We start from the raw sequence: 25,684 nt of genomic DNA, 5'->3' as shown, positions 1-25,684 counted from the left end.
GACGAACATATGATTTTGTATTTGTTTTTCTTGTGATTCCAGTTTCTTCTCCAGTGAAGCCATTTTTCTTTTTAATTCAATGTTTTCATTCTGTAGCTGGTCAGTATCTGCCATTGACAGATCTGTACACACAGCAGTGCATCCTTCTTCAGGGTCAGTCTGTGTGACCTCTAAGGAAGTTGAATCCATGGGCTCAACCACAGATGATCTCCTCTGACTCCTCTGGTATCGCTCCAACTTCCGTGAACCATCAGTGGTGTTTTTGTATGTGAATATTGATGGAACATAATCAGGATGGCATGGGTCCACTGATGGTGCACCTAAAATAAAACAAGTGACAGGAACAGTTAGTGTTGACAGTATTGCACCTTGCTGAGCATCATACATCCTTTGCATAATCCATCAATTTTCTGGTTACATGCACATTTTTGTGTAAAGAAATTATTATATGATATTGCTTAAAAATGATTAAATGTATTAGTATCCTACTATTACAATGAAATGAGATATATCAAATTTATTTGTAGCACTTCTCACAATTCACATTGTTGCAAAGCAGCTTTACAAATAAAATAGTTTTAGTGATAGTGTAGTAAATTTGTCAATGAAAATGTTGTAAAAGCCTTAATTTAGTAATTCATTTAAAGCTTCATTAGAAAAGCATACGTATTATTGTATGTGTTATGTCCCCAGGGAGCAAGCCAAAGGTGGCTGGTAAATACTTGTGTTTTTTGTACAGCATTGATGGAAAACCATTGTGGCTCTTATGTTTGAAAAATATCTGTCTCTCTATCATGAGTTTGTTACCTGTAACGAAGTGCGTGTTACAGATCCTTGAATTCTTGCTTGGCAGCCAAGCCTCTCTTCGCACAGCGGTAATCCATTCTTGCCGTCTCGTCTTGTCTTTAGGAAACCGAAACATTTTTATTTTTGTCAAGGCGTTTGTTCCAGATGTCAGATTGCATCCCACAGCACAACACGCTGAGCTCAACTTCGATCTACTCATCACCTTAACTTTAACTGCGTTTGTAGTCGGTGCCATATTACTAACCAGGCCACTGACCCATAAATAATGGCAATATAATAATATATAATTATAATATAATAGTAATAATATATTATAATTGTTATATATATATATAGTGAGTCTGATCGATAAACAAACACAGACTGGAAATTAACTTAGGTTCACATGCATGACCATGGTAACGCGCATGCGTTCGATGAAACCGTCTATAGACACTGAAGTGCCTTGAATTTTTTTTTTTTTTTTTTTTACCACACTTTATTTTTTTATTTGATATGAAAATACATTAAGTGAGTCCTTAGTGAGTTGAAAATCACGTCTCATGAGTTTAGATTTCAAATCTGAATAAGATAGCATGAAAAATTAGATATTTTTATGAGACTATGTCTAGACCCCCCACCCCCCAAATATAAAAATATTTACCAATAGTATTGAAGGCTTCTACAAACTATTTAGTCATTAAACATACCACTGCATAGGTTTTTTTTTCAATTATAAAACACTAGACAGAAACTTAGACATCATATAAGTGATTTATTTGAGCACTAAAAAATACAGTAAGAATAACTTGAGTAAGAATAATAATAATAAAAAAGATTTACCTTTATTTGCCAATTACAGAACATCCTGAGATTGCTAGAAATGCAGCATTTACAATGAATTACAATGAAAATAAGGGCTGATGTGCTGATGGCCACTTATACAGATGGTAATAACACAAAGGTGCCATAAAGTAAATAATCCACTCTCTCTATTGATAGACACGTTCACTTTGATAGCCGTTATCATACAGTAATAGCGAGCTGATTTGGGCTCAAATCAGAGCACGTCACGAGCCGCCATGAGACAAAATTCAAATAAACTATCTTTCGCCTATCTTTCATTCATAATTTTTTTCTGGTGAATCATCTCATTCTGTTTGTGACACTGTACGCTGCAAAACCATGCCGTTTTTTTACTACCAAGATACAGTTTCTGACCATGAGTTATTCCATAACGGACGCAAACAGTTCTGATGCTGAAGAACTGAAATGTAAACAAAGGAATTATGATGCATATTACAATGTTATTGCTTCATTGGACTAAACGTGCTCCATGAGATGTCGTTCAGTGGACCCTTACCTTTCTAACTAAACTGGGATTTACAGCTGTGGATGTGTTTATGACTCGTTGTAACGACGAATCTGGTATGTACTGCGTTTCCATTGTGCATGTTTTGATGTGTACTGCTTACACAAATCTAGTCAAATACATTCTTTATAAGCTTTCCATTCAAAAACAGCGATCTGTCGTCGATGCTTGAGGCTTAGACGTTTATAATGATACATAGTTTGTCAAGATTAAATTTTTCCCGTTTCATTTAATCTATTCATAAACACTGACACCTGCGAGTTGAGGGGCATTGAGGACGCCCGCGTCGGGGTGCAGGTTAACAGTTTAATGTTATTTTTAGTGATCTCCGACTGGGGAAAATTCTAACATCATTAGTTAGAATGATGTTAGAACTTACTGTATTTATACTTACTGTATTTATGTTTAGCATTAGCCAGCACTTTTTAAGCGTGAGTGGAAATGTGAATGACAAGCTAACGAATGCTAATGCGGTGTATGGGCAAAGCATTTGCAATGTAAAGTTAAAAGCGAATGGTCAGATTAGTTTGATAGATAATATATGGTGGGAATTAGGTTTATATTTGATCACTTTAGACAACAGAGAGTGATAGTAAGATGGAGATTCAACAGAAAAGCGAAGCTACATGGAGCTACAACCACACATGGAGCACTTATACACACGATGACAACTGGATGACAAGGAAAACAGGAGAATACACCGGAGTGATCACTGGAAAGTGGGAGCACAGGTAAGCAGTTTATTCTCAATAGAGTGGCCACATGCGCCGTTCATACGGGACACGTCCTGGCCAGGATTTTAATATTGCCTAAAATATCCAGGTTGTGTGACATTCATGAGCTATAGAGAGCAGAGCAGACAGCTCCTAATGCTTTCGATTTGCTCTCTCGATCCTACTTTGGTGTCTTTTTTAGATTGGTCAAACGACAGAACAAACACGTTTGGACCGCTTTGATCGTTCCTTGTAGTTCTCACCCTCTCACGCCCAGCCCCACAATTGGTCAATTATGAACAATACCTGCATGTTATTGGTCAAATTGTTTGGATGTCAACTCTTTTAGGTCTTCTTTGTCACATCTTCTTCTTTATGATGCCTCAAATGTTTTCTAAAATTGGGAGGGGGGCTATATAAAATAAAATTCCAGTACAAAATATTATCCAATTATTCAATAGCTGCTTGATAACCTTACTAGACATACTCTTTCACACCACACAGACAATATGTCCAGATCAGGGATAGGCAACGTGGTCCTGGAGTGACGATGTCCTACAGAGTTTAGCTCAAACCTTGAAAAAACCAACACCTGCCTGTAGCCCTTGTAAATTTGAAGACTTTAATTAGCTTGTTCAGGTGTGTTTGATTAGGGTTGGAGCTAAAATCTGCAGGACAGTGGTACCCAGAACCATCGTTGCCTATCCCTTGTCTAGAGTGTTGAAATGAATAATCAGTTATCACCTTCAAGATATTTAAAAGAGTTTCCATATCTGTAAGAATCTCTTCAGTTTACCAGCAATTTCACATCAGAATTTCTCCATATGTAGCACACTGCTAAACTCTGTTAGCCACATCTCAAATTTGTGTACAAACTTTCTTCCACATCTTCAAAATAGTGTTTTCTTTGCCATTGTCATCCCATACTGGACTGACTGATTTTGACTGGGACTATAGGTTTCCAAACATGGAGACCAGCCGAATTCTCAAGTGTTTCTTGAGGCTTCCTCCAGTTGAGCAAAGTTCTCTTTCCACAGAGATGGCACAGTAAAGGCTTTTCTCAGACGTGAATTTTAACATGATTCTTAAGATGTTCCCTCTCTGTGAAACTCATTTCACACTGATGACATTTAAAACTGTTCTCTCTTGAATGAAACTTAATGTGATTATTAAGGCTTTCTTTATATCTGAAACTCTATCCACACTGACCACATGCGAACGGACTCTCTCTAGTTGTGAATCCTCATGTGATTCTTTAGGTATATGTTATGTGAGAAATTCTTTCCACAGAGTTTGCAGATAAAAGGTTTCTCTCCAGTGTGAATACTCATGTGGACATTAAGGTGATTTTTCTGTGTAAAACACTCTCCACAAATTTTGCAGGTGTAAGGTTTCTCTCCAGTGTGAATTCTCATGTGGACATTAAGGGTATTTTTCTGTTTAATTCACTGTGAATGCTTGTGAATCTTAAGCTCTCCAATTCGTGTGAAACTCTTCTCACACAGCTCACAGGTGTAAGGTTTCTCTCCAGTGTGAATTCTCATGTGGCCATTAAGGGTATTTTTATGTGTAAAACACTTTCCACACAATTTGCAGGTGTAAGGTTTCTCTCCAGTGTGAATTCTCATGTGGACATTAAGGGTATTTTTCTGTTTAAATCTCTTCCCACACTGAGGGCATATGAATGGTTTCTCTCCAGTGTGAATTCTCTTGTGGGCATTAAGGTGATTTTTCAGTGTAAAACACTTTCCACACACTTTGCAGGTGTAAGGTTTCTCTCCAGTGTGAATTCTCATGTGGACATTAAGGGTATATTTCTGTGTAAATCTCTTTCCACACTGAGGGCATAAGAATGGTTTCTCTCCAGTGTGAATTCTCTTGTGGGCATTAAGGGTATATTTCTGTGTAAATCTCTTTCCACACTGAGGGCATATGAATGGTTTCTCTCCAGTGTGAATTCTCTTGTGGACATTAAGGCTATTTATCTGTTTAAATCTCTTTCCACACTGAGGGCAAATGAATGGTTTCTCTTCACTGTGAATTCTCTTGTGGACATTAAGGTGATATTTCTGTGTAAAACACTTTCCACACAGCTCACATGTGTAAGGTTTCTTTCCAGTGTGAATATTCATGTGGACATTAAGGGTACGTTTATGTGCAAAACACTTTCCACACAATTTGCAGGTGTAAGGTTTCTCTCCAGTATGAATTCTCATGTGGACATTAAGGGTATTTTTGTGTGTAAAACACTTTCCACACAATTTGCAGGTGTAAGGTTTCTCTCCAGTGTGAATCCTCATGTGGACATTAAGGGTACGTATCTGTTTAAATCTCTTTCCACAATGAGGGCATATGAATGGTTTCTCTTCACTGTGAATTCTCTTGTGGACATTAAGGTGATTTTTCAGAGTAAAACACTTTCCACACACTTTGCAGGTGTAAGGTTTCTCTCCAGTGTGAATACTCATGTGGACTTTAAGGTTATTTTTATGTGTAAAACACTTTCCACACATTTTGCAGGTGTAAGGTTTCTCTCCAATATGAATTATGTTGTAATTAAGGGTTTTAGTTTGTAATTTCTGAGTCTTTTCAGTCTGTGAACAACTAATTGATTTTTCTTCAGTTTTGAAATCATGATGTTTCTCATTTTGATCTTTCTCTTCTGTTTCATTCATTCCTTGACTCTTCTCTTTCAGTGCCATCAGGTCTGAGGTAAAAAGAGACAAATACTGGTTTAATTACACAAAACAACTGACATCTAAACATTTAGACTAATGCTGTCAATCGATTAAAAAAATATTAATTGCATATTTTCAGAAAATAAGTTATTGTATATATTGTCAACTTCACATTGAATCTCCAAATTAATGTATAGACAACGTAAGTCATGTCAAGTCTGCTTTATTGTCAATTCTTCCACATGTACAGTACATACATACAGAGAATTTAATTGCATTACTCTAAGACGCTCGGTGCAGACAGGTAACACTAACGGTAGAACATTAAATACAGATAAAATATCAATTAAAGCTGCAAGAAGCGATGAAAGGGCCCTCGCACCCGGGCTCAGCACCACCCGTTGCCATAGGAGAACAGCGAACATTGGGCCATATGCTTATAAAATGGTAAATATTTGAGCCACATTCCCTGCTGCCAACAGTAAATGTACATGTGTTCAGGCCAAGACTCTTTCCAAACATGCAAAGTTTTGGTCAGATTAGACATTGCATGTTTAAGTTAGTGTAAAAGAAGTAAATTCCTGTTGCCGAGAGGTGGCGCTAAGACTAAATAAATATTGGCCTAAAGATCAGTTGAGACCAGGGCCCGTATTCATAAAGAATCTTAATGCAAAAAGTAGCTCCTAGTGACAAAATTCTAAGAAAATTCTTAGAAATGTGGGCGTTTACTCTTAAAATTAAAGAAAAAATCCTAGTAAAGAGAAAAGTAATTCAGAAGGGATCTTAAGGTCAAACTTGTTAGGAGCACAGAAGAGGACTTTTAAGATGCTTAAGAGTTTCTTTAGCAGAGGAGAAAATGGCAGAAAGAAGAAGAGGCAGAAGAAATGTGTTGCAGACAATGACAGTGAGTTAATAAGACGCTATAGATTAGATCGTGCAGGGATCATGTTTGTGACTGATCTTATTAGAGACGTGCTAACATCTCTGACACAGCGCAGAAATGTCATAGCGCCAGAAATTAAAGTAATCACTACATTACAATATTTGTCAACTGGGAAAATGCAACAATTCAATAGTGATGATTTGGGTCTGTCACAACCTTCTGCAAGCAGAGTGATCACACAAACAATTACAGCACTTTCAGAACATCTTATTGTGTCGCAGTTCATTTAGTTTCCACTGGATATTCCCTCCTTGCAGGCTAAAAAAACTGCATTTATGAATATAGCAGACTAGTGTTGTCAGGATACCAAAATTATTGTTTCGATACCGATACCTAGTCAAGAATTGCGATTTCGATACTTTTTCGATACTTTTCCTGAAAAGGGAAAATACACTCTCAAATATCATTGCTGTGCTTTATTTTAAAACCGGGACAAAATTCTAATCATATAACTCACTAATAAATGAACTTATGAACAGCAGATATATTAAACATTTGAACAAAATATGAAATATAAATAAATAAATAAAGCAATGACATTCAAGGTAAAGAAATAATACATTTAGCAGCATTAACTCAGTTATCATAAGAAACATTAGAGTAATAAATTTATCTTGATTCTGAACTTTGAATAAAAATATGAACAGCGATTATATTAAACAATGATTCTGAACTCAGAAGTTTAAATGTCAAAAGATAAATAATATCAATTTAAGCAATGGCATTCAAGTAAAAAAAAAAAGCTAATAAAATGTAGCAGCATTATCTAGATATTGTAACTTATTCTGTCAGTTATGCAACCTTTTCTTTCAGAGGAGAAAACTAAAGCCAGTGAGCTTTAATGAGCGTCATCTTTAGTGAGCGTCATCTTTTTCTACCAGTCGTGGACCGGCGGCCACAGTACCACTTGTGCTCGCAGATGCAGTCTAGTGATGCGGGTCCCGCTTTTATGAAATTATTTGGCCCGCCCCAGCCCAAAAATAAAGTAACATTTCTTTACCCATCCGGACCCGCGCATCGGGGACATCACGGAAGATACGTTGCTACTAGACTCTCTTGTTCACTGAAGTTCCCATAGACAGTAAAAGTTCCTCCCTCCACAGCAGCGCATGCGCAGCTCGTGAACAGCTCTTTGAACTGCTTCATCCTGTCAAAGAGTTACTCAAGATGTGACAGAGCATGTGATTTGTTGAATGTAGTGAACGAATCTGCCCTTCACTGAACGAGATCGAGGGACCTTCTCATTCGTGAACGAGCTGAATGATCTGATACATCTCGTTTATGAATGAAATGAGTGAGCCAAGCATGTAAATCTCGATCAGCAATCAGCAGATACAAAGCAAGTTATAGGTGCTGTGCAGATACGCTTTTTTCATTTTCATATTTAGCATACAGAACATAACTCCATGTTTAAGCCCCGATTAATGTGAATATTATATATGAACTGTCTGACCAAACAATTAAAATGTCAATTATGCAAAAAAATCTCGTGCTTTGTTCATCTGAACAACTTATCTAAACTATTTAATGTGATTATGCACACATTTTAGTAAAGTCAAATCAGTTTTGTAAAGCCATTAATGCAGACATCTCGCTGTAGTGCTTTTTTGCTGCTTGCGTGAAAAGAAAACACACAGACGTCCATAGGGAGGCACTGGAAGCGTGCGTTTCACCAACATGAAATACGTCTCTTTCAAATCTGGAACTCAGTCATTCTTTGAAGTATCAATACTAATAAATTTAGGTATCGTGACGTATGACGATACTTTTGAAGCATCGGTGCACCGTGCAACACTATAGCAAATTTATAGGTGCGCACAAGCAGAGGGAATGAACCGTTAATAGTTTGTGTTATACGCTCCCATGTCTGCTTCTTGTCCCTTGCTGTGACACCTGGTCCGAATTTTCCTTTAAGAATGGCCTTGTGTTCATCCACTAACTGGGCTAACATACATAGCAACGGGGTCAACCCCGCGTTCTCACTAAGATGAAAGTTTTTGTCTTTTCCTTACTCAGAGTTGCTCTCAGATCGATCCCTAATCGCTCTTAAGCTAAGACTCCAACGTAAAAGGTTTTAAACTAAATTAAGAGTTTTCTGAGAGGATTCTTAGAATCTTTATGAGTACAGGCCCAGAAATCTTATCAAACGTGAAGTTTAGGGCAGATCAGAAATTTTATGTTATACATGTTATAAGTTTATGTTATAATTTTAAGTTATATAGGAGGAGTTACACCGCACTCACGATCACCAAGGTGCCAGACAAACAAGACTGAAAATCTCAAATAATAAACTGTCTGCACACTTGAATCCTTAAAGCATATTTAATCACCAAGCATTAAGTCAAATGACCTGAGGATTAGGTTATTTAAAATAACAACATTTCCTGTTGCCAGCAGGTGGCGCTATAATTTAATATTAGCCTTTAGATGTTTTCAGGCCAGGACTCTAATCAAATGTTTGAGGCAGATTGGACATTGTATGGACAAGTTATAGTAATGTTCTAGTTTCACTGCATTAATAGCATGTTTTAACACTTAGTTAAGTGTTGCTAGCTTTTAGCATACTTCTAAAATGTTGCCAGCCTATTACACACTTGTTGATGCTTTTTATTATGTTGCTAGAAGTCCATAAATGTAAACCATGTCACTTCCTGTTACCAGCAGGTGGCGCTATGACTATAACTGAATTTGGGCATGATGATGTGTTCAGGACAGGACTCTTGTCAAATATGTGAAGCTTAGGGCAGATTGGACATTGCTTGCCTTAGATACAGCAACTTTCTTTATCACTGCATTAGTAGCATGCTTTAGCACTTACCTAAGTGTTGCTAGCATGTTTTATTATGTTTCTAGCATGTTGCCAGCCTATTTAGCACTTGCTGACACTTTTTAATATGTTCCTAAACAGTGTTAACCATGTCACTCCTTGTTGCCAGTAGGTGGCGCTATAGCTATAACCGAATACGGGTTATGTTGATGTGTTCAGGACAGGACTCTTGTCAAACATGTGAAGCTTGGGGCAGATTAGACATTGCTTGCCTGAGTTACAGCAACTTCCTGTTTCACAACAAAACAACAAAATTTGTGAGGCCGCCAGAGAGACACCCCTTGATGAAAACTCAAAATCTTCACAATTTAACATCACAAAGGTCTTATGATGATCCTCACTTCACCAATTAATCAAATCACAATCGCGATCTGAGACATTGTGATTTTGCTAATCGTTAAGCCTGCGACATGATATTACTCTGTTCCAGAGCTGTCAGCCTTGAGTGACAGTCTTACTAACCAATAGAGTGAGGGCACCTCCGTTCTCCCCAATCAGCTCTGCTCTAACCAACTGTGTAAACGCCCACCATAAAAAAAAGAGAGTGAGTGTTTGTGTGTGATTATGGCATCTGCAAGGTCGATAAATTAATGTAATATGAGATTACTTGGCTTCTAACAGATAGACAACAAACAAAAAGTAATGTTAATTTACAAGAGCTGTGTCACAACAATTATCAAGAGCTCCCTTATTGGTTCTGCTTTAAGTACTTAAAAATTAGGGCTGCAACAAACAATTATTTTGATAGTCAATTATTCTAACGATTGTAGCCGATCTGACTCGAACCAGACGATTAAAGAGTCGATCAGGGCTGTGCTTAAAGATTCATAATCCTGTTTGGTATGTGTGTGATTGAATCTGCTTGCTTGAAACAGTCATGACCATCAGTTATTTGTCAAATGTATCATATTCTTGTTAGGAATCATGTCCAAAATTAGACCCTGCAAGAGCGGGAAAATTCGGACCATGTGCTTGATAAGATAACATATGATTTATGATACCCCCGAGCCAAGACAATATCTGATTGGTCAAGACAACATTTGAGGTGTGGCCAACAGGCCAGTTTAAATACTTAGGACACCATAAAATCTTGCATTTAGTTTTTAGCTATGCGTTTAGCTTCTGCTATTAGTCATGCCTGCTTTTAGTTTGCTTTTAGCTTTTGCTTCTTAGCTCTAGCTTTTAGCCATGATGTTTGTCATCACTGTTCTTTGAGCGCGGTTCTAGCGTGCTTCGGCCTGCACGCCTGATGCTACTTAGCTACAATGAGAAGAAACACCACCTAGTCTCGTAAAACTTTACTTCTTTTCTTTTCCATTTGAGAGTTTTGTGTTCTGAGTTAAGTTTTGTAACCGAGTTCAACTTCAACCAGCCACACAACTCTGCATCTTCAGCCAACGCCCAACCACGGGCTTCCCAAGACGTCACTTCAGCGATTACTGAACTTCCAGCCAATCAGCGACATCGGAAACCCCCTTTCAACGACAACAAAGGGACACCTTTGCACAGGCAATGTACTTTCAGACATTTGTACTGGTGTATCTAATATAATTTTAACCTCATAGAGGAACTCAATGTGAGGGTTAATTAAGTGATTGATGGTTGTTCATGTCTATGCAATTTAACGTATTGCTGTAAACTTGGGATTCCACATTTCCATTCTCTTAAACTCATCTTTCCCTAACTTTCGATCTACCTGCAACTTGTGTGAATGTGTTAGTGTGTGTGTGCTTATGTGTTAGATTAGTTTATATTAGGGCCGGGACTCGATTAAAAAAATTAATCTAATTAATTAGAGGCTTTGTAATTAATTAATCGAAATTAATCGCATTTTAATCGCATATTAATATTTGACCTGAGAACAGTGAGAAGTAATTTTTTTTCACATGGATTTATAGTATACCATTGAATAATGACTGAATACATAAGCTTAAGCAACAAAATATTGTTTATTTTTGTTCAACAAAGTCTAGCAGACCAGTGCAATTTTTGCCATTAAGTGTAGCAATAGCATATTTAGATACAATTTAGAAATAGTACATTTCAGAAACTCGTGAAATAGGTGCTGGAACCTTCTTTAAAGTGTTTTTTTAAGTAAAACACAATACTGTCAATTACATTCAGAACATTGGAAACCCTGACTATTAGAAAACATCTCTCTGTTGCTTCAGAGGCCATAACATACTAAGTCCAACTCTCAATAACCTTGGCCAAAACAATAAAGAGTTCAACATAAAGTGCCAGTTGCACCAACAAAATAATACACAGTTCAACATAAAGTGTAAAGTCCACGCTAGCTGCTATATGTTTTGAGTTGAGGTGATACTTGAGGCTCGATCTTTCTTTTACTGTCTATGGGCTCGATGTGCTGCAGTCATATGCGAACGCTAGTTGGTGCTCCAGTATAATCGGTCCGCCGAAACTCATCCAGTGAGAAACGTTCCCGGTGCAAAAATAAGTTATTAAAAATGCGGGAATTTTTTTTCTGTAATTAATTAATCTTAGTTAACGCGTTATTTTTTGTGTAATTAATTCATCTCAATTAATGCGTTAAAGTCCCGGCCCTAGTTTATATGTCTTAGATTTATCTTAGACAGTTAAAATACTGTTTTACATAAATAAATAAAAGATAGTCTAATCATTTCAGCTTTGGGAAATAATATTATGTAAATACAATTATTATATAATTAATTTATACAAATAGATATATTTGACAAAATGAGATGACAGAGAAACCATTTAAGTACTATATGAAAATTAACGGAAGGACACATCATTCTGCATAACATCTCCTTTCGTAAGTGTGTAACAAGGATAAGAGTCAAAATCAAGTTAAGTGATTAGATGTTTTCATAAACCATTTTATTCACAATATACACTACCACTCAAACATGTTTGAACAGTAACATTGTCTTTAAAGAAGTATCTTCTGCTCATCAAGCCTGCATGTATTTGATCCAAAGTACAGCAAAAAACAGTAACTATTTATTTTAAAAAACTTTTTTATTTTAATATATTTTAAAATGTAATTTATTCCTGTGATTTCAAGGCTGAATTTTTAGCATCATTACTCCAGTCACATGATCTTTCAGAAATCATTTCATTCTAATATACTGATTTGCTGCTCCAAAAGACATAATTATTATCATTATCATTATTATTGAAACAGCTGAATATAATTTGTTCAGGTGTCTTTGATGTTCTATTCATCAAAGACACCTGAAAAAAATATATTCAGCTGTTTCAATTATAATAATAATGATAATAATCATAAGCAGCAAATCAGTTCAGAAGATCAGAATTTATCTGAAATATAAATCTCTTGTAGCATTATAAATGCATGTCAATTTAAAGCATCCTTGCTAAATAGAAGTATTAATTTCTACAATAACCCCCCACCCCAATAAAAAAATTAAAATAAAAATTATATTGACAAGCCTTTTCATGGTATTGCATATAATGTTACAAAAGGTTTTTATTTCAGATCAATTCTGATCTGATTTATTACATTGCTGTTTGCTTTGATTTTGGATTAGATTGGTGTTCTTGTTGTTAGATTAGTTTTGGAGTATTTCACAACCCTAGTAATTTTGTTTTTAAATTAGGGTAATTTAGTTCATGGTGTCGCATACGCCAAAGATCACACATTTTTCTTTTTAGTTTAGAAGATAGTTACATATACATTACATAAAAAAAAAACACATACAAATGAAAATAGCAAATAGAAGCAATTCAGACCTATATAAGGGTAACAGTATTCAAGTGCTGTAACAAGCCTTAAAAAAGCTCATTGAAGACTACTTTTGACGCAGCATCCTGGATCAGTTGCAGAGTCTCAATAGTACATGCCGGAAGGCCTGCTAAGAGAGAAATACAATAGTCCAGTCTGGAGAAAACAAGAGCTGTGTGGGCTGCTCTGATAGGAAGGGTCTAATCTTCCTAATGTTGTATAAAGCAAATCTGCAGGACCCAGCCGTTGTAGTAATATGATCTGTGAAGCTTAGCTGATCATCAGTCACAACTCTAAGGTTCCTGTCTGTCCTAGAAGGAGCAATGGTGGACGATCCTAGCTGTATACAGGGTTCCCACTCTTTCATGAACACCAGATTCAAGGACTTTTTAAAGCACCATTTTTTTTTTTAAATCAATCACCTTTGAAATTCACAACCCCAGCACATCAAGAAAGTCCTTACTGTACTTACCATTTCACTTGAACTTAATATTTACATAAAGAAATGTCAGAGTAATAATGATGTTTTGAATGTGTAGGTTTTATAAAATTAAACCGTTTTAGACAGTCGTGTTTAAAGGACTTGAAATCCATTAAATTCAATACTTGTAATATTCAAATGCAGTTTCTGAAATATTGATAAAAAAAATGCATTACACTGGTTTTTAAAGAGTTTTTAAATTAAGAAATAATTTGTCTCAGCATTTTTTAAATAAAAAGTTGTTAAATGTTTTAATAACAGTAAAACCTGTTAACATTTGCACATTTGCACATTCACTCAATAGAGACGTGCAGGGGCATAGCCATCTTTTCAGAAGTGAGGGGGACAGAAATCACACACAGACACACACACACACACATATATACATTTATACACAAACATATATATATATATATATTACACACACACACACAACATTGCAATATAATATAAAACATTACAATGTAACATTTCTGTAATCAATATAGTCTACCAGTCTACAGTTTTTTAATAAAATTTTTAATGTTTTGAAAGAAGTCTCTTCTGCTCAACAAGGCTGCATTTATTTGATCCAAAGTACAGCAAAAGCAATTGTGAAATATTTTTACTATTTAAAATAACTTATTGTAAATTGTCATTTATTCCTGTGATCAAAGCTGAATTTTCAGCATCATTACTCCAGTCTTCAGTGTCTCATCCTTCAGAAATCAGTTTAATATGATGATTTGCTGATGATCAATATTTTAAAACAGATGAGTACATTTTTCAGTATTCTTTGATGAATAGAAGGATCCAAAATTCAGCATTTATGTTTTTAGCAGCAAATCAGAATATCAGAATTATTTCTGAAGGATCATGTGACTGGAGTACTGATGCTAAAAATTCAACTTTAAAATCTCAAATTACATTTAGAAATATATTCAAATAGAAAAGTTATTTTAAATAGGCTAGTAAAATTTTTCTAAATTGTAGTTTTACTGTACTTTGGATCAAATAAATGCAGGCCTGGTGAACAGAAGAGATTATATACTGTAATAAATGCAATTAGTACTGCATTGTTCATATAGCTACTTTATTTATCACCTGCTGGAGATGACTTGAAAAAAACATATATTGTCGCAATTGTGTTCGTGTTTCCAAAAGTGTCTGTTTTTCTGTGAAAACAACTGTTTTCATACAGCAATAGCTGGATGCTTTTGTCCATATTAGGAGTTTCCTGGTATGACTTTCTGAGCAAGAGCACCCTCCGTCTTCGAGTGTGAATGAAACACACTTCATGAGAGTTTAGCGCTCCTTGATGTTCATCTCGCCTTCTGGGTCCGAATGAAATATCATGTCATGCGCAGACGGTCCTGTCTCTGAGTTTAAATCTATATTTATTCACACCAGCTCTTGAAAACATCTATTCGAACACACTTGACCGAAAAAGTGCAGGGGACACATTTCTGTGATATAAAGTGGGGGGACATGTCCCCTGCATAATCTATGCCTCTGGAGACGTGTTAAAATTATTTTGTAAATCCCTTTTTTATTGTAAATCCCATTGAATTTGCACTTTCCCGGCATTGAGACTGATAGCCTGATTATCACTGCTTCTCCATAGGTTAATGCGCTAGACCTTGGAACTGGGTTCCCGCTGGACGCAAATCTCGTGGTTAGAAACGAAAATTATATGCCATATACAGGAGCAGGACACACATTACAGGAACGCAGGAGGTAGGGTACAACGGGGCTAAAGACACACCTTAAGAAAAACTGCGCTATTCACTGCACCTAAAATATGTTATATTACAAAATAATACATACAAAATAATACATACAAAAATATTTTTGTATTGACTATTATCGGAGCAACTGATTGAATTATTAATTCAAGTTATTTGTTTTGTTTAAAAATCCTATAAATGTATGTGGTGGCAAGAGGGGCCTTTTACCCCACACATGGGGGAAGAGGCACCCCAGCATGGGGTAAAAGGCCCACACAGCCCCATAGGTAATACTTAAAGGTTTAGTTCACCCAAAAATGAAAATTATGTCATTAATGACTCACCCTCATGTCATTCCAAACCCGTGAGACCTCCGTTCATCTTCTGCACAGTTTAAGATATTTTAGATTTAGTCCGAGAACTCTCAGTCCCTCCGTTGAAACTGTGTTTACTGTCCAGTGATGTCCGGTTCGTGAACTAATGATTAGATTGAACCAGTTCACCAAATCAAATTTAATCGTTTAAACCGGTTCACGTCTCCAATAAGCATTAATCCACAAATGACTTAAGCTGTTAACTTTTTTAATGTGGCTGACACTCCCTCTGAGATAAAACAAACCAATATCCCGGAGTAATTCATGTACTCAAACAGTACACTGACTGAACTGCTGTGAAGAGAGAACTGAAGATGAACACCGAGACGAGCCAGATAACGAACAATAGACTGACTCGTTGTCGAGTCAAGAACCGTTTCTGTCAGACGCGTCCGATTCGTGAACCGAAGAGCTGATGATACTGCGCATGTGTGATTCAGCGTGAAGCAGACCGACACACAGAGCGTCTGAACTGAACTGATTCTTTTGATGATTGATTCTGAACTGATTCTGTGCTAATGTTATGAGCCCAGGTAAACCGAAGGTTTGAATCAAGGGCAATCATCGCAAATGACGTCATTACTTCGAGCGCAAAAGAAACGGTGAACCGTTTTCTTCAACCGGTTTATTGAATCGAACTGTCCGGAAGAACCAGTTCGCGGAAAAGAACCGAACTTCCAATCAATACTGGTGATCTGAAACCCGATGCAACCGGATTTTGACTAGAGAACGAATCAATCTTTCGTTCATTATCTGGCTCGGCTCTGTGTTCATCTTCAGTTCTCTCTTCACTCTCTTCATTACTCCGGGATATTGGTTTGCTTTAACTCAGAGGGAGTATCAGCCACATTAAAAAAGTTAACAGCTTAAGTCATTTGTGGATTAATGCGTATTGGAGACGCGAACTGTTTAAAACGATTCAGTTCGATTTGGTGAACTGTTTCAAGAAGATCCGGTTACATCGAATGATTCGTTCGCGAACCGGATATCACAAACTGCTTTGTTTTGAACTCTCTCACAACAGACACGGAAGAGAAGACAATGCTGAATAAAGTCATAGTTTGTGCTATTTTTGGACCAACATGTATTTTCGATGCTTCAGAATATTCTAACGGACCCTCTGATGTCACATGGACTACTTTGATGATGTTTTTCATACCTCCTGGACATGGACAGTATACCGTACACACAGTTTCAATGGAGGGACTGAGAGCTCTCTGACTAAATCTAAAATATCTTAAACTGTGTTCCGAAGATAAAAGGAGGTCTTACGGGTTTGGAACAACATGAGGGCGAGTTATTAATGACATAATGGGGTGGTGTTGGCACAGTGGATAAGACACATGCCTTTGGTGTGAGAGACCCGGGCTCCAGAGGCGTGTGACCTCTGACATATATACAGCAATTGTAAGTCGCTTTGGATAAAAGCGTCAGCTAAATGTAATGTCAATGTCACAAATAATTTTTGGGAGAACTAACCCTAAAAATTCATTTATTTATTTATTTATTTAATGTTTAAGTTAATACTTGTTCAAAACAATCACTTTAGCAGAGTTTGTACTATTTTCTGCACATTTTAAAAATAAAAATATTTTTTTGTTCAGTCTATGCATTTAAGCGTTTTGTGGCATATCGCCAAAAATAACTTAAATTGCACTTTCAGTTTTGATCGTACAGGTAAGAGCAATACATCAATGGAATCTGTAAAGGGTCTACTTTTATTTGTATACACACATAAGAAAACTTTGTGCATTTATAAAATAAAGAAAACAAACATAGTGTGCTGTCTGCAGCCTTGGTCTGCGTGATCTTCATTTAGAAATGCATCATTAAAATGAACTGAAACTCAACAAATACTCCACAAGGAGATATGAGAGATATTTCTAGAGAAATACTTTTAAACTAAGCAAGTCTTATTGACAACAAATATTAAGTAATAAAGTAATCCATATGAAACCAACACGATCTCCAGTCTTTTACGTCTCCCTTCACTAACTCTTACGCGACCACGCCCACATGCTATAGATATATAATCATCCATGTGAAGCGCGCGGCGCGTACACATTATTAATATCATGTTTTTAAATATGATGGTTTCATTCTAAACATGGTGATTATCTCCAAGGACACCCAACATAATATGGTATTAAGCAACTGAATCTAACCATCTCATGTCAGCAAATGGAAAAATCAGCAGTCTATTAATTATCACGTTAATCATGGAGCCTTTAGTCGCTACAGCGGGGGCGCATTTTACACCAAATACCATAAATTGACATATTCTTTCGTTATTTAAAAACCGTTGCTTTAATTATCATAAACAAAACTGAAAATCATAAAGAAGACCTATTGTCTCAAAATATATGCATTGATTTTTTTTAGCTATTCTCATTTGCTACTTAAATTTACAACATTTAAAAAAACTAGGGCCGGGACTCGATTAAAAAAAATAATCTAATTAATTAGAGGCTTTGTAATTAATTAATCTAAATTAATCACATTTTAATCGCATATAAATATTTGACCTGAGAACAGTGAGAAGTATTTTTTTTTCACATGGATTTATAGTGTACCATTGAATAATGACTGATTACATAAGCAACAAAATATTGTTTATTTTTGTTCAACCAAGTCTAGCAGACCAGTGCAATTTTTGCCATGAAGTGTAGCAATAGCATATTTAGAAATAGTACATTTCAGCAATTCAGGAAGCTTATAGGTCCTGGAACCTTCTGTAAAGTGTTTTTTAAGTAAAACACAATACTGTCAATTACATTCAGAACATTGGAAACCCTGACTATTAGAAAACATCTCTCTGTTGCTTCAGAGGCCATAACATACTAAGTCCAACTCTCAATAACCTTGGCCAAATCAATAAAGAGTTCAACATAAACTGTTGCACCAACAAAATAATACATAGTTCAACATAAAGTGTAAAGTCCACGCTAGCTGCTATATGTTTTGCGTTGAGGTGATACTTGAGGCTCCATGTGCTGCGGTGATATGCGAACGCTAGTTGGTGCTCCAGTATAATCGGTCCGCACAGTTGCCAACTCTCGCGAGACAAATAAGCAAAGCAAATGGATCTTCAAAAACAAGCCCAATATTATTTGATTATTTATTTTCCGCATCATAATTTATTAACAATAAATGAGCCTGCAACATATTAAACTAAAACCACTGCTTTATTAGAAAAGGATAAACTGATTAGGAAAAAAAGGATAAATAAAAAAAATCTGGGAACTGCAACAAAGCGGAGAGAACGCACTTTCCTCATCTCCGATCACCTGTGAGGCTGAATCGGATTGGAGAGAAGGAAAAGGACAAAAAGACAAGAAGGGAAAGACAAGAGCATTAAGGGGAGCTGTAACATATTTAGCTTAATAAAATAAAATTCTCCACTTCGTTGGAGGCATTGTTTGTAGAAACTGAAATACGTGTTTTCTGTAGATCATAGAGCGCGCCGCCTGCACGTTGAAAGTGATTTTACTCCAATGAGGGGATAAGGGGGCGGATTCAGCGGAATGTTTTGACGAATGTTACGCCACAGCACTTATATGATTGCACTGATTTGGCTATATCTGTAAGCAGACAGTGTTAATCAATGTATCAGTATCAATGTACACCATAGATGTAAAGAAAACAAAGTTGCTTGTCAGACTTTCCTAACAAGCAACCATATATTCTTTAATAAGCCCAAAAAAACGCAACCCGTGCTGTTTTAACGCGACTTACAAAAAAAAAAAAAAAGCACAAAGTCGCGTATTATAAGCGGACATGGCAACTATGTCGGTCCGCCGAAACTCATCCAGTGAGAAACGTTCCACGGTGCAAAAATAAGTTATTATAAATGCGGGAATTTTTTTCTGTAATTAATTAATCATAGTTAATGCGTTATTTTTTGTCTAATTAATTCATCTCAATTAACGCGTTAAAGTCCCGGCCCTAAAAAAAAAAAAAAATATTAGATCAAGCAAGCACAGAATCAACTTTGTGGTGCTGCGCACGATCGCGTCAGAGATCAAACAGATAACCTCCCCTGTTTAGTTCTGTTTTTGACAGAAGCACATATTGGACAATTTAAAAAATAGCACAAACAAAACTGATTTCAAATTTAATTCAAGCACTTTCAAGGACCTATGTTAGTTTTAAAGTACTTTCCAGGCCTTGAATCCATATGTCTGAAATTCAAGCACTTTCAAGTACTTTCAAGAAGGGTGGGAACCCTGTGTATAGAGAAGTTGTGATGAGGTGCTGGGTTGGCAAAGACCACAACTCATTCTGTCTTCACAAGGTTGAGTTTAACCCTCTGGAGTCGATTAATGCAGATACGCGTTATGAGGCATTTTCTCCTGATAACCACGAAAAGAACTTAAATTACACTTTCAGTTTTGACAGTAAAGATAAGTTCAATAGATCAATTAAATCTGTAAAGGGTCTAATTTTTTTTTGGATACAGACATAATAACAACAGAACTTTGTGCATTTACAAAATAAAGATAACAAACAAGGTGTGCTGTCTGCAGCCTTTGTCTGCGCTAATCTTCATTTAGACACGTGTCATTAAAATGAACTGTAACTGTAACGTGAATACTCAACGAAGAGACGTGAGAGAGATATCTATAGAAAGCTTGACATGTCTGCTTTTAAACTAAATAAGTGCCACCGAAAACAAATATTCTGTGTTAAAGTAATCCATAGGAAAACAACGCGATGTCTGTTTTTCACGTCTGCCTTTATTATCTTCTAATGTGACCACGCCCCCGCGCTATTCAGATTCAAACTGAAGCGCGCTGCTTGAATACGCCCATACAGAAGAAAAAGCAGCCAGACTGTTCTTCAAGTTTTTTTATTTTACTGTTTGTTTCGGGATGAGAGGAATAAGACATAAATCACCCCAAAAAAGATGTGATGTGGTTGAGGATTTGGATTTCCTCAGAAAAAAAGAATGAAGCACTTTATTCAGCAGAGATCATAAACATGAGTAAGTCTCTTTTAATTATTTATATACTTGTATTAGTTTTCACATAACGTGTAAAACATTTTACTAGTTAGACTTTTTCCAAACTTTAAATCCTGACTAAATGTATAATCAAGTGAAACATTATGAAATTTCAATAACAATATACAATACAGTCAGACCCTGTTTTTCAGTTCAACCTATTACTACTTATAAGATGAATGAAATTGGCAAATTAATTGAACAATTGTGCCAACACACACACAAATTAAAAGACTCATCACGGGGAGCTTTGGTGGATTCCTGCTTGTCCTGTAGATGATCTGCTCACGTGCTTTAATTTAGCACACAAGCAGATAGATTTCTTAGATTAGAAGTGTTCAGCTTTTCCACCATGTAAACATTACGACCATTACTTATTCATAGAAAATAGAGAAAACCCATTCCAAAAATGCACCCCAGCGCACGGAACATTTTTCCGTCGTTAAAATAGCAAAAGTGGATTTGGAAACGCCCTGAGTGCACCTGTGCCGTGCACTTTACACTTTGCATTTAAATTGTTACAATAGGGCCCTATTAAAAGAGCTAATTCTGTTTTTAATAGTTTCTAAAATCTGTTCCCTATTAGGGATGCACCGATCATGATTTTTCATGGCCGATTCCGATACCGTTTTTTTACAAGCAAACTGGCCAATTCCGATACCGATTTCCGATTTTTTTTTTATCTTTTAAGCAACAAACAAGAAAGAAGGAAAGTGTGCATAAACAAGATATTTGGTATTTAATACGGTATTTTAAACTGTAATCATCTGAAATTAACAGCAGTAACTGCACAGTATAGTAGCCTACATTCAATACAAACACAGATGGTACAGACATCAACATTTAGCTTTTGTTTTTGAATTGGGTTGAAACTACAAAGAACTGGCCTTAAATTAAAAGATTAAGTGTAACCATGTGACATTAAAGGCAATAACTGCATAGTTCTACAATCCAAACAACACACATTCAATAACATGTTTCTTAATCAGCATTCAGTATTTTAGTTTTTAAATTTGCTTTTAAACAAAAAAAAAGGTCTTTACCAGTGAGACTAAATAAAAGTATGCTATATAAATACATTTTCCAAAATGTTAAAATCAAATAATGTTTGTGCGAATAAAACAAAGATGCAAAGTGTTTCATTCATCCAATTAAAAAAAAAAATTGGGGTAATGATTCATATTTCTTTACTTGAGCCAATGAAAAATAAATAACTTATTGTCTAAAGTAAAAAAAAATAGATGTGTATCTTTACCCTAATATGTTTTAATTGGATGAATGAAACACTTTTTGTCAGTCTGCTACAGCAGGTGATTTTTAAATCAAACAAAGTCTATGTAATTTTAAGGTAAAATTAAAATAATCATCCTAATGCAGACCTGACGTTTATTTCTGGCTTTTCAAACATGTATGCAAGTTCAAAAAAAAAAACAAAAAAAAAAAACATTTCAGTTTTGTCAGTTTAGTCCGTTTCGTTTCTCATCCAACATGTGAGAAGTTGATCTGAACATCTCTTCATGGTCTACTCGTGTTCAGGGCGCGGACCGGTACAGTATACGCTCGCGCAGCTTCAGTGCGCAGGAAAGGGACTCTTATTTGTGCGCCAGTACACCAACGGCTGTTCACTTCCTGCTATCTGTGCCTCAGACATGTAGCTCTGCACTTCCAGTACTGATCGGCTGCCCGTGTCCTGTGCACAGATTTCGAAATACTTCCACACAAATGACATAGTGAACGATTACAATGTAGTCTGTGGACACGAGCGCACTTCCGGAAAACCCGGCCGGTTCCGATTTATGGCCGGTCAACCTGTGCATCCCTATTCCCTATCATAAAAATAAGTGCCGATGATTTAATATGCAAGTAGGGCTGTGCGATTAATCGAAATCGAAATAAAAACACAATTTGAGTGTGCACGATTTCTAAATCGCTTTATAGCACGATTTTCCACAGTCCCGACCTCCCGCAGTATGTTATCTGAACCAATCAGGATGCAGCGCTCCTAGCGCGAGAACAGAGCAGACTGGGCATATGCATAACTCCAGGTTCACACACACTGTGATGCGTAGCCATTTTTTCGAGCCCATGTTAATGGATCAGAGCGGTCACACTGCACGCAGTAAAAAGATGAGAACAGAAAAGGTTATAGATAGAAAGGTGCGAAAAGATGTAATATCTTGCGCATGAGCACAGAGAGAGTTGTGAGTGCACAGGACACAGGTTGAGCGAGAGGAGACACGTTGTGAGGCAGTGTGTATCTGAGCCTTACACAGTCTATTGTCGGAGCACGTGTGTCTGGTTTTGTTAACAGAGCAAAGGAAATCTGTGTGTGAGTGGATAGATTCGGGCTCGTGAACTATTTTATGTGCTTTCACGTTACAATAATGCGGTCTCGTTGCTGCTTCTGAATCACGTACACATAACTTACTGTAAAAGCACTGCAGATGGAGTACGTGTGAACCTTGGGCAATAAATATATTGGTAGGGCTGTGCAAAAATCTCATTAGTAAAGACGCTCTTGTAATATCTCCAGCACGTCCGTTCAGATCAGGGTTGCCAGGTTTTCACAACAAATCCTGTCCTGTTAAAATATACGTTTTTTAGCAGGGTTGCTTTGGTAAAATTAGCATTTTAGGGGCTAAATATCACGTTATTGGGGTTGCTTCAAAACGCGGACATGAAAAACAACCGCAGACTTGGCAACACTGGTTCAGGTGGAGCGGCAGTTACTACACAGAGCCGTAGTCTACCGACAACTAACACAAAATCGCTTTCAAAATCGACAAAGAATCGCCTTGTGTAGATTGTCAGTGAATTACGGCTCGGTGTAGTAAATGCCAACCAGTGTTGCCAAGTCTGTGGTTGTTTTTCATGTCCGCGGGTCAAAGCGACCCCAATACAAATGACGTGATATTTAGCCCCTAAAATGCGAATTTTACCAAGGCAACCTGCTAAAAAATGTATATTTTAACCCCGTTGAGAAGCAACTGGGCAGGATTTGTTGTGAAAACCTGGCAACCCTGATCTGAACACGTGCTGGAGATATACTTCTAATTACAGGAGTGTCTTTACTGATGAGATGTGCATGAAAATCGCATTCATTTTTTGCACAGCCCTATATATTGGGCAAAACATATAACACCCGAGGCACCGCTACAGTGAGCTTTATGACCGATGCATGGCAAAAAAAAAAAAAACATCTCCCTGAACACGGGTTTAATTTATTTTTTTATTATAATATTTTGCCATATGTCTAGATTTCTTTGACATCTTTACTTAGTGATTATTTTGACTCGAGTCTGTTCTAGAGACATGTTACAACTTTTTGATAAAGCTCTCATTGGTTTTCTTTTGGAAATATGTTTCAAATTTATACTGATGCATTTATGACTGTAAAGCATGTCTGTGTGTGTCAAAATAGTGATTAAAATTGAAATTGCAAAATTGATAAAATCATGATAGGTTTTTTTTTTTTCATATCGCACAGCCCTATATGCAAGTAAACTGTTATAGATGCAATTTTATGAAATTCTAGATCCTTAGAAAAGCTTGCATTTCTACAGTATTAGTGTGTAATAATTTTGATTGCAGTTGTATCTTTAAGCTGGCAGTTATCAAACATCTCATCAAAAATCATGTTAGAGGACCACAAGACTTCGACCCAGCAGAACTGGTTTCTTACAGACATCTAGGTCTAAAACATTAGAAACACTTTCCTCTACACTAGGTTCAGTTTTGTAATAGCAGTTTTGTATTAAATTCAAAAGATCAAGTCACAAGCCAAAAAACAACAACAAATCTCCACTTATCTTGATCTTGATGGAGGGATTCACAATCACATAATTTTTCACAATTAGGAAACTAACTGTTGCTTTCACAGAAATAGTTTTTTTTTATTATAATATAATAGCCTTCTGTTAAGACTACTTTTATTAATAACTGGAAATATCAACACTAGAGTTTAATGTGTTCTGTAGAGCTGGACATTTTAATAATGATCAACTGAGTTCAATTTTGAGAATAAAAACTAACCTGTTTGTTCCTCAGTCTCTTCATGTTTGACTCTGAATGTTTCTTTAAACTTCACATCTTCTCTCTCCTCTTTAATAAACTCCATCTTTATAAAAGTTTCACATGGACCTCAGTTTATCTGTGATTAAGATGAGAATAATTAACAGAAATAATCAGCTCTAGTTCAGTAGTCAGCACACTGCTAAGGGAGTCAGAGTTAATGGACTTAAAATGTATGACATTAAAAACAACATTAGCAATCAAATTAATAAAAGGACAGAATTTGGTTTACATGTGTATTAAGACGTATATTTAGTATTGATTGATGTGTAGATTATATTTAATAGATTTCACTTTCAGGAAAACATTTGCAGTTGGTTAGTAAAAGTAATCATTAAACAGGTTTGTGTTTGTTTTCATCGCATTTACTCTGTTTTAAACAGCAGATGACGTCAGATCACTGAATCATTTTGCGATTCAATTGATTCATTGCTGTTTTCTCCAACACTACTAACCAGTAACCGAGGTCTTGTTTAAAATGAACTGATTCACTATATAGGGAGCGAAATGAGACGCACTCTTACTTCTGTTCGGGAGCACTTTACAAGCATTAACCATCATTAATAACACTAGTTAAAGCATAACAATGTGACACGGGTTCAGACTTGTTTTCACAGTGTAATAATATACGACTCTAAATGAGTTTAGTCGATTGAAACACTTTAAACTATTAACATCACAAACCTTTCTTCAGCCGAATCACAGACGCGTGAGAGCGCGCAGCCTTATGACGTCACACCGCCAGAGCAAAATAAAAGTCTTTTTTTTCTAAAAAACATATAATTTTACATTTAAAAACAAATGTAATACAGTACTGGAGCAATCGAAGACAGCAAAAATATTTAACTGTTTAATCAACTGAATTATCATGTCAATATAATCATCTTCAATCTCAGTTTCTCCTCAGAATGTAACAGGCAATAAATCAAATTTAATCTTTATTTAGTTAAAGTGCATTATATTAAAAGGTTATTTCTTAAATATATACATGCATGTGTTTG

General features: G+C 36.2%; 1 protein-coding gene across 1 annotated transcript; it reads right to left on the bottom strand.

Moving 5' to 3' along the window:
- Positions 1–1,422: 1,422 nt before the first annotated feature.
- On the bottom strand, positions 1,423–24,758 carry LOC127967999 (oocyte zinc finger protein XlCOF20-like). The gene is made up of 2 exons (XM_052568798.1): positions 24,645–24,758; positions 1,423–5,578 (listed from the first exon to the last, which is right to left on the bottom strand). Exons 1-2 carry the CDS (start codon positions 24,727–24,729, stop codon positions 4,317–4,319), a joined length of 1,347 nt encoding a protein of 448 aa, XP_052424758.1. The 5' UTR covers positions 24,730–24,758; the 3' UTR covers positions 1,423–4,316.
- Between the last annotated feature and the right edge of the window lie 926 nt (positions 24,759–25,684).

Source organism: Carassius gibelio, chromosome A4 (genome assembly GCF_023724105.1).
Source record: "Carassius gibelio isolate Cgi1373 ecotype wild population from Czech Republic chromosome A4, carGib1.2-hapl.c, whole genome shotgun sequence".
Classification (NCBI taxonomy): domain Eukaryota; kingdom Metazoa; phylum Chordata; class Actinopteri; order Cypriniformes; family Cyprinidae; genus Carassius; species Carassius gibelio.
This window is presented reverse-complemented; position numbering and strand designations above follow the sequence as displayed.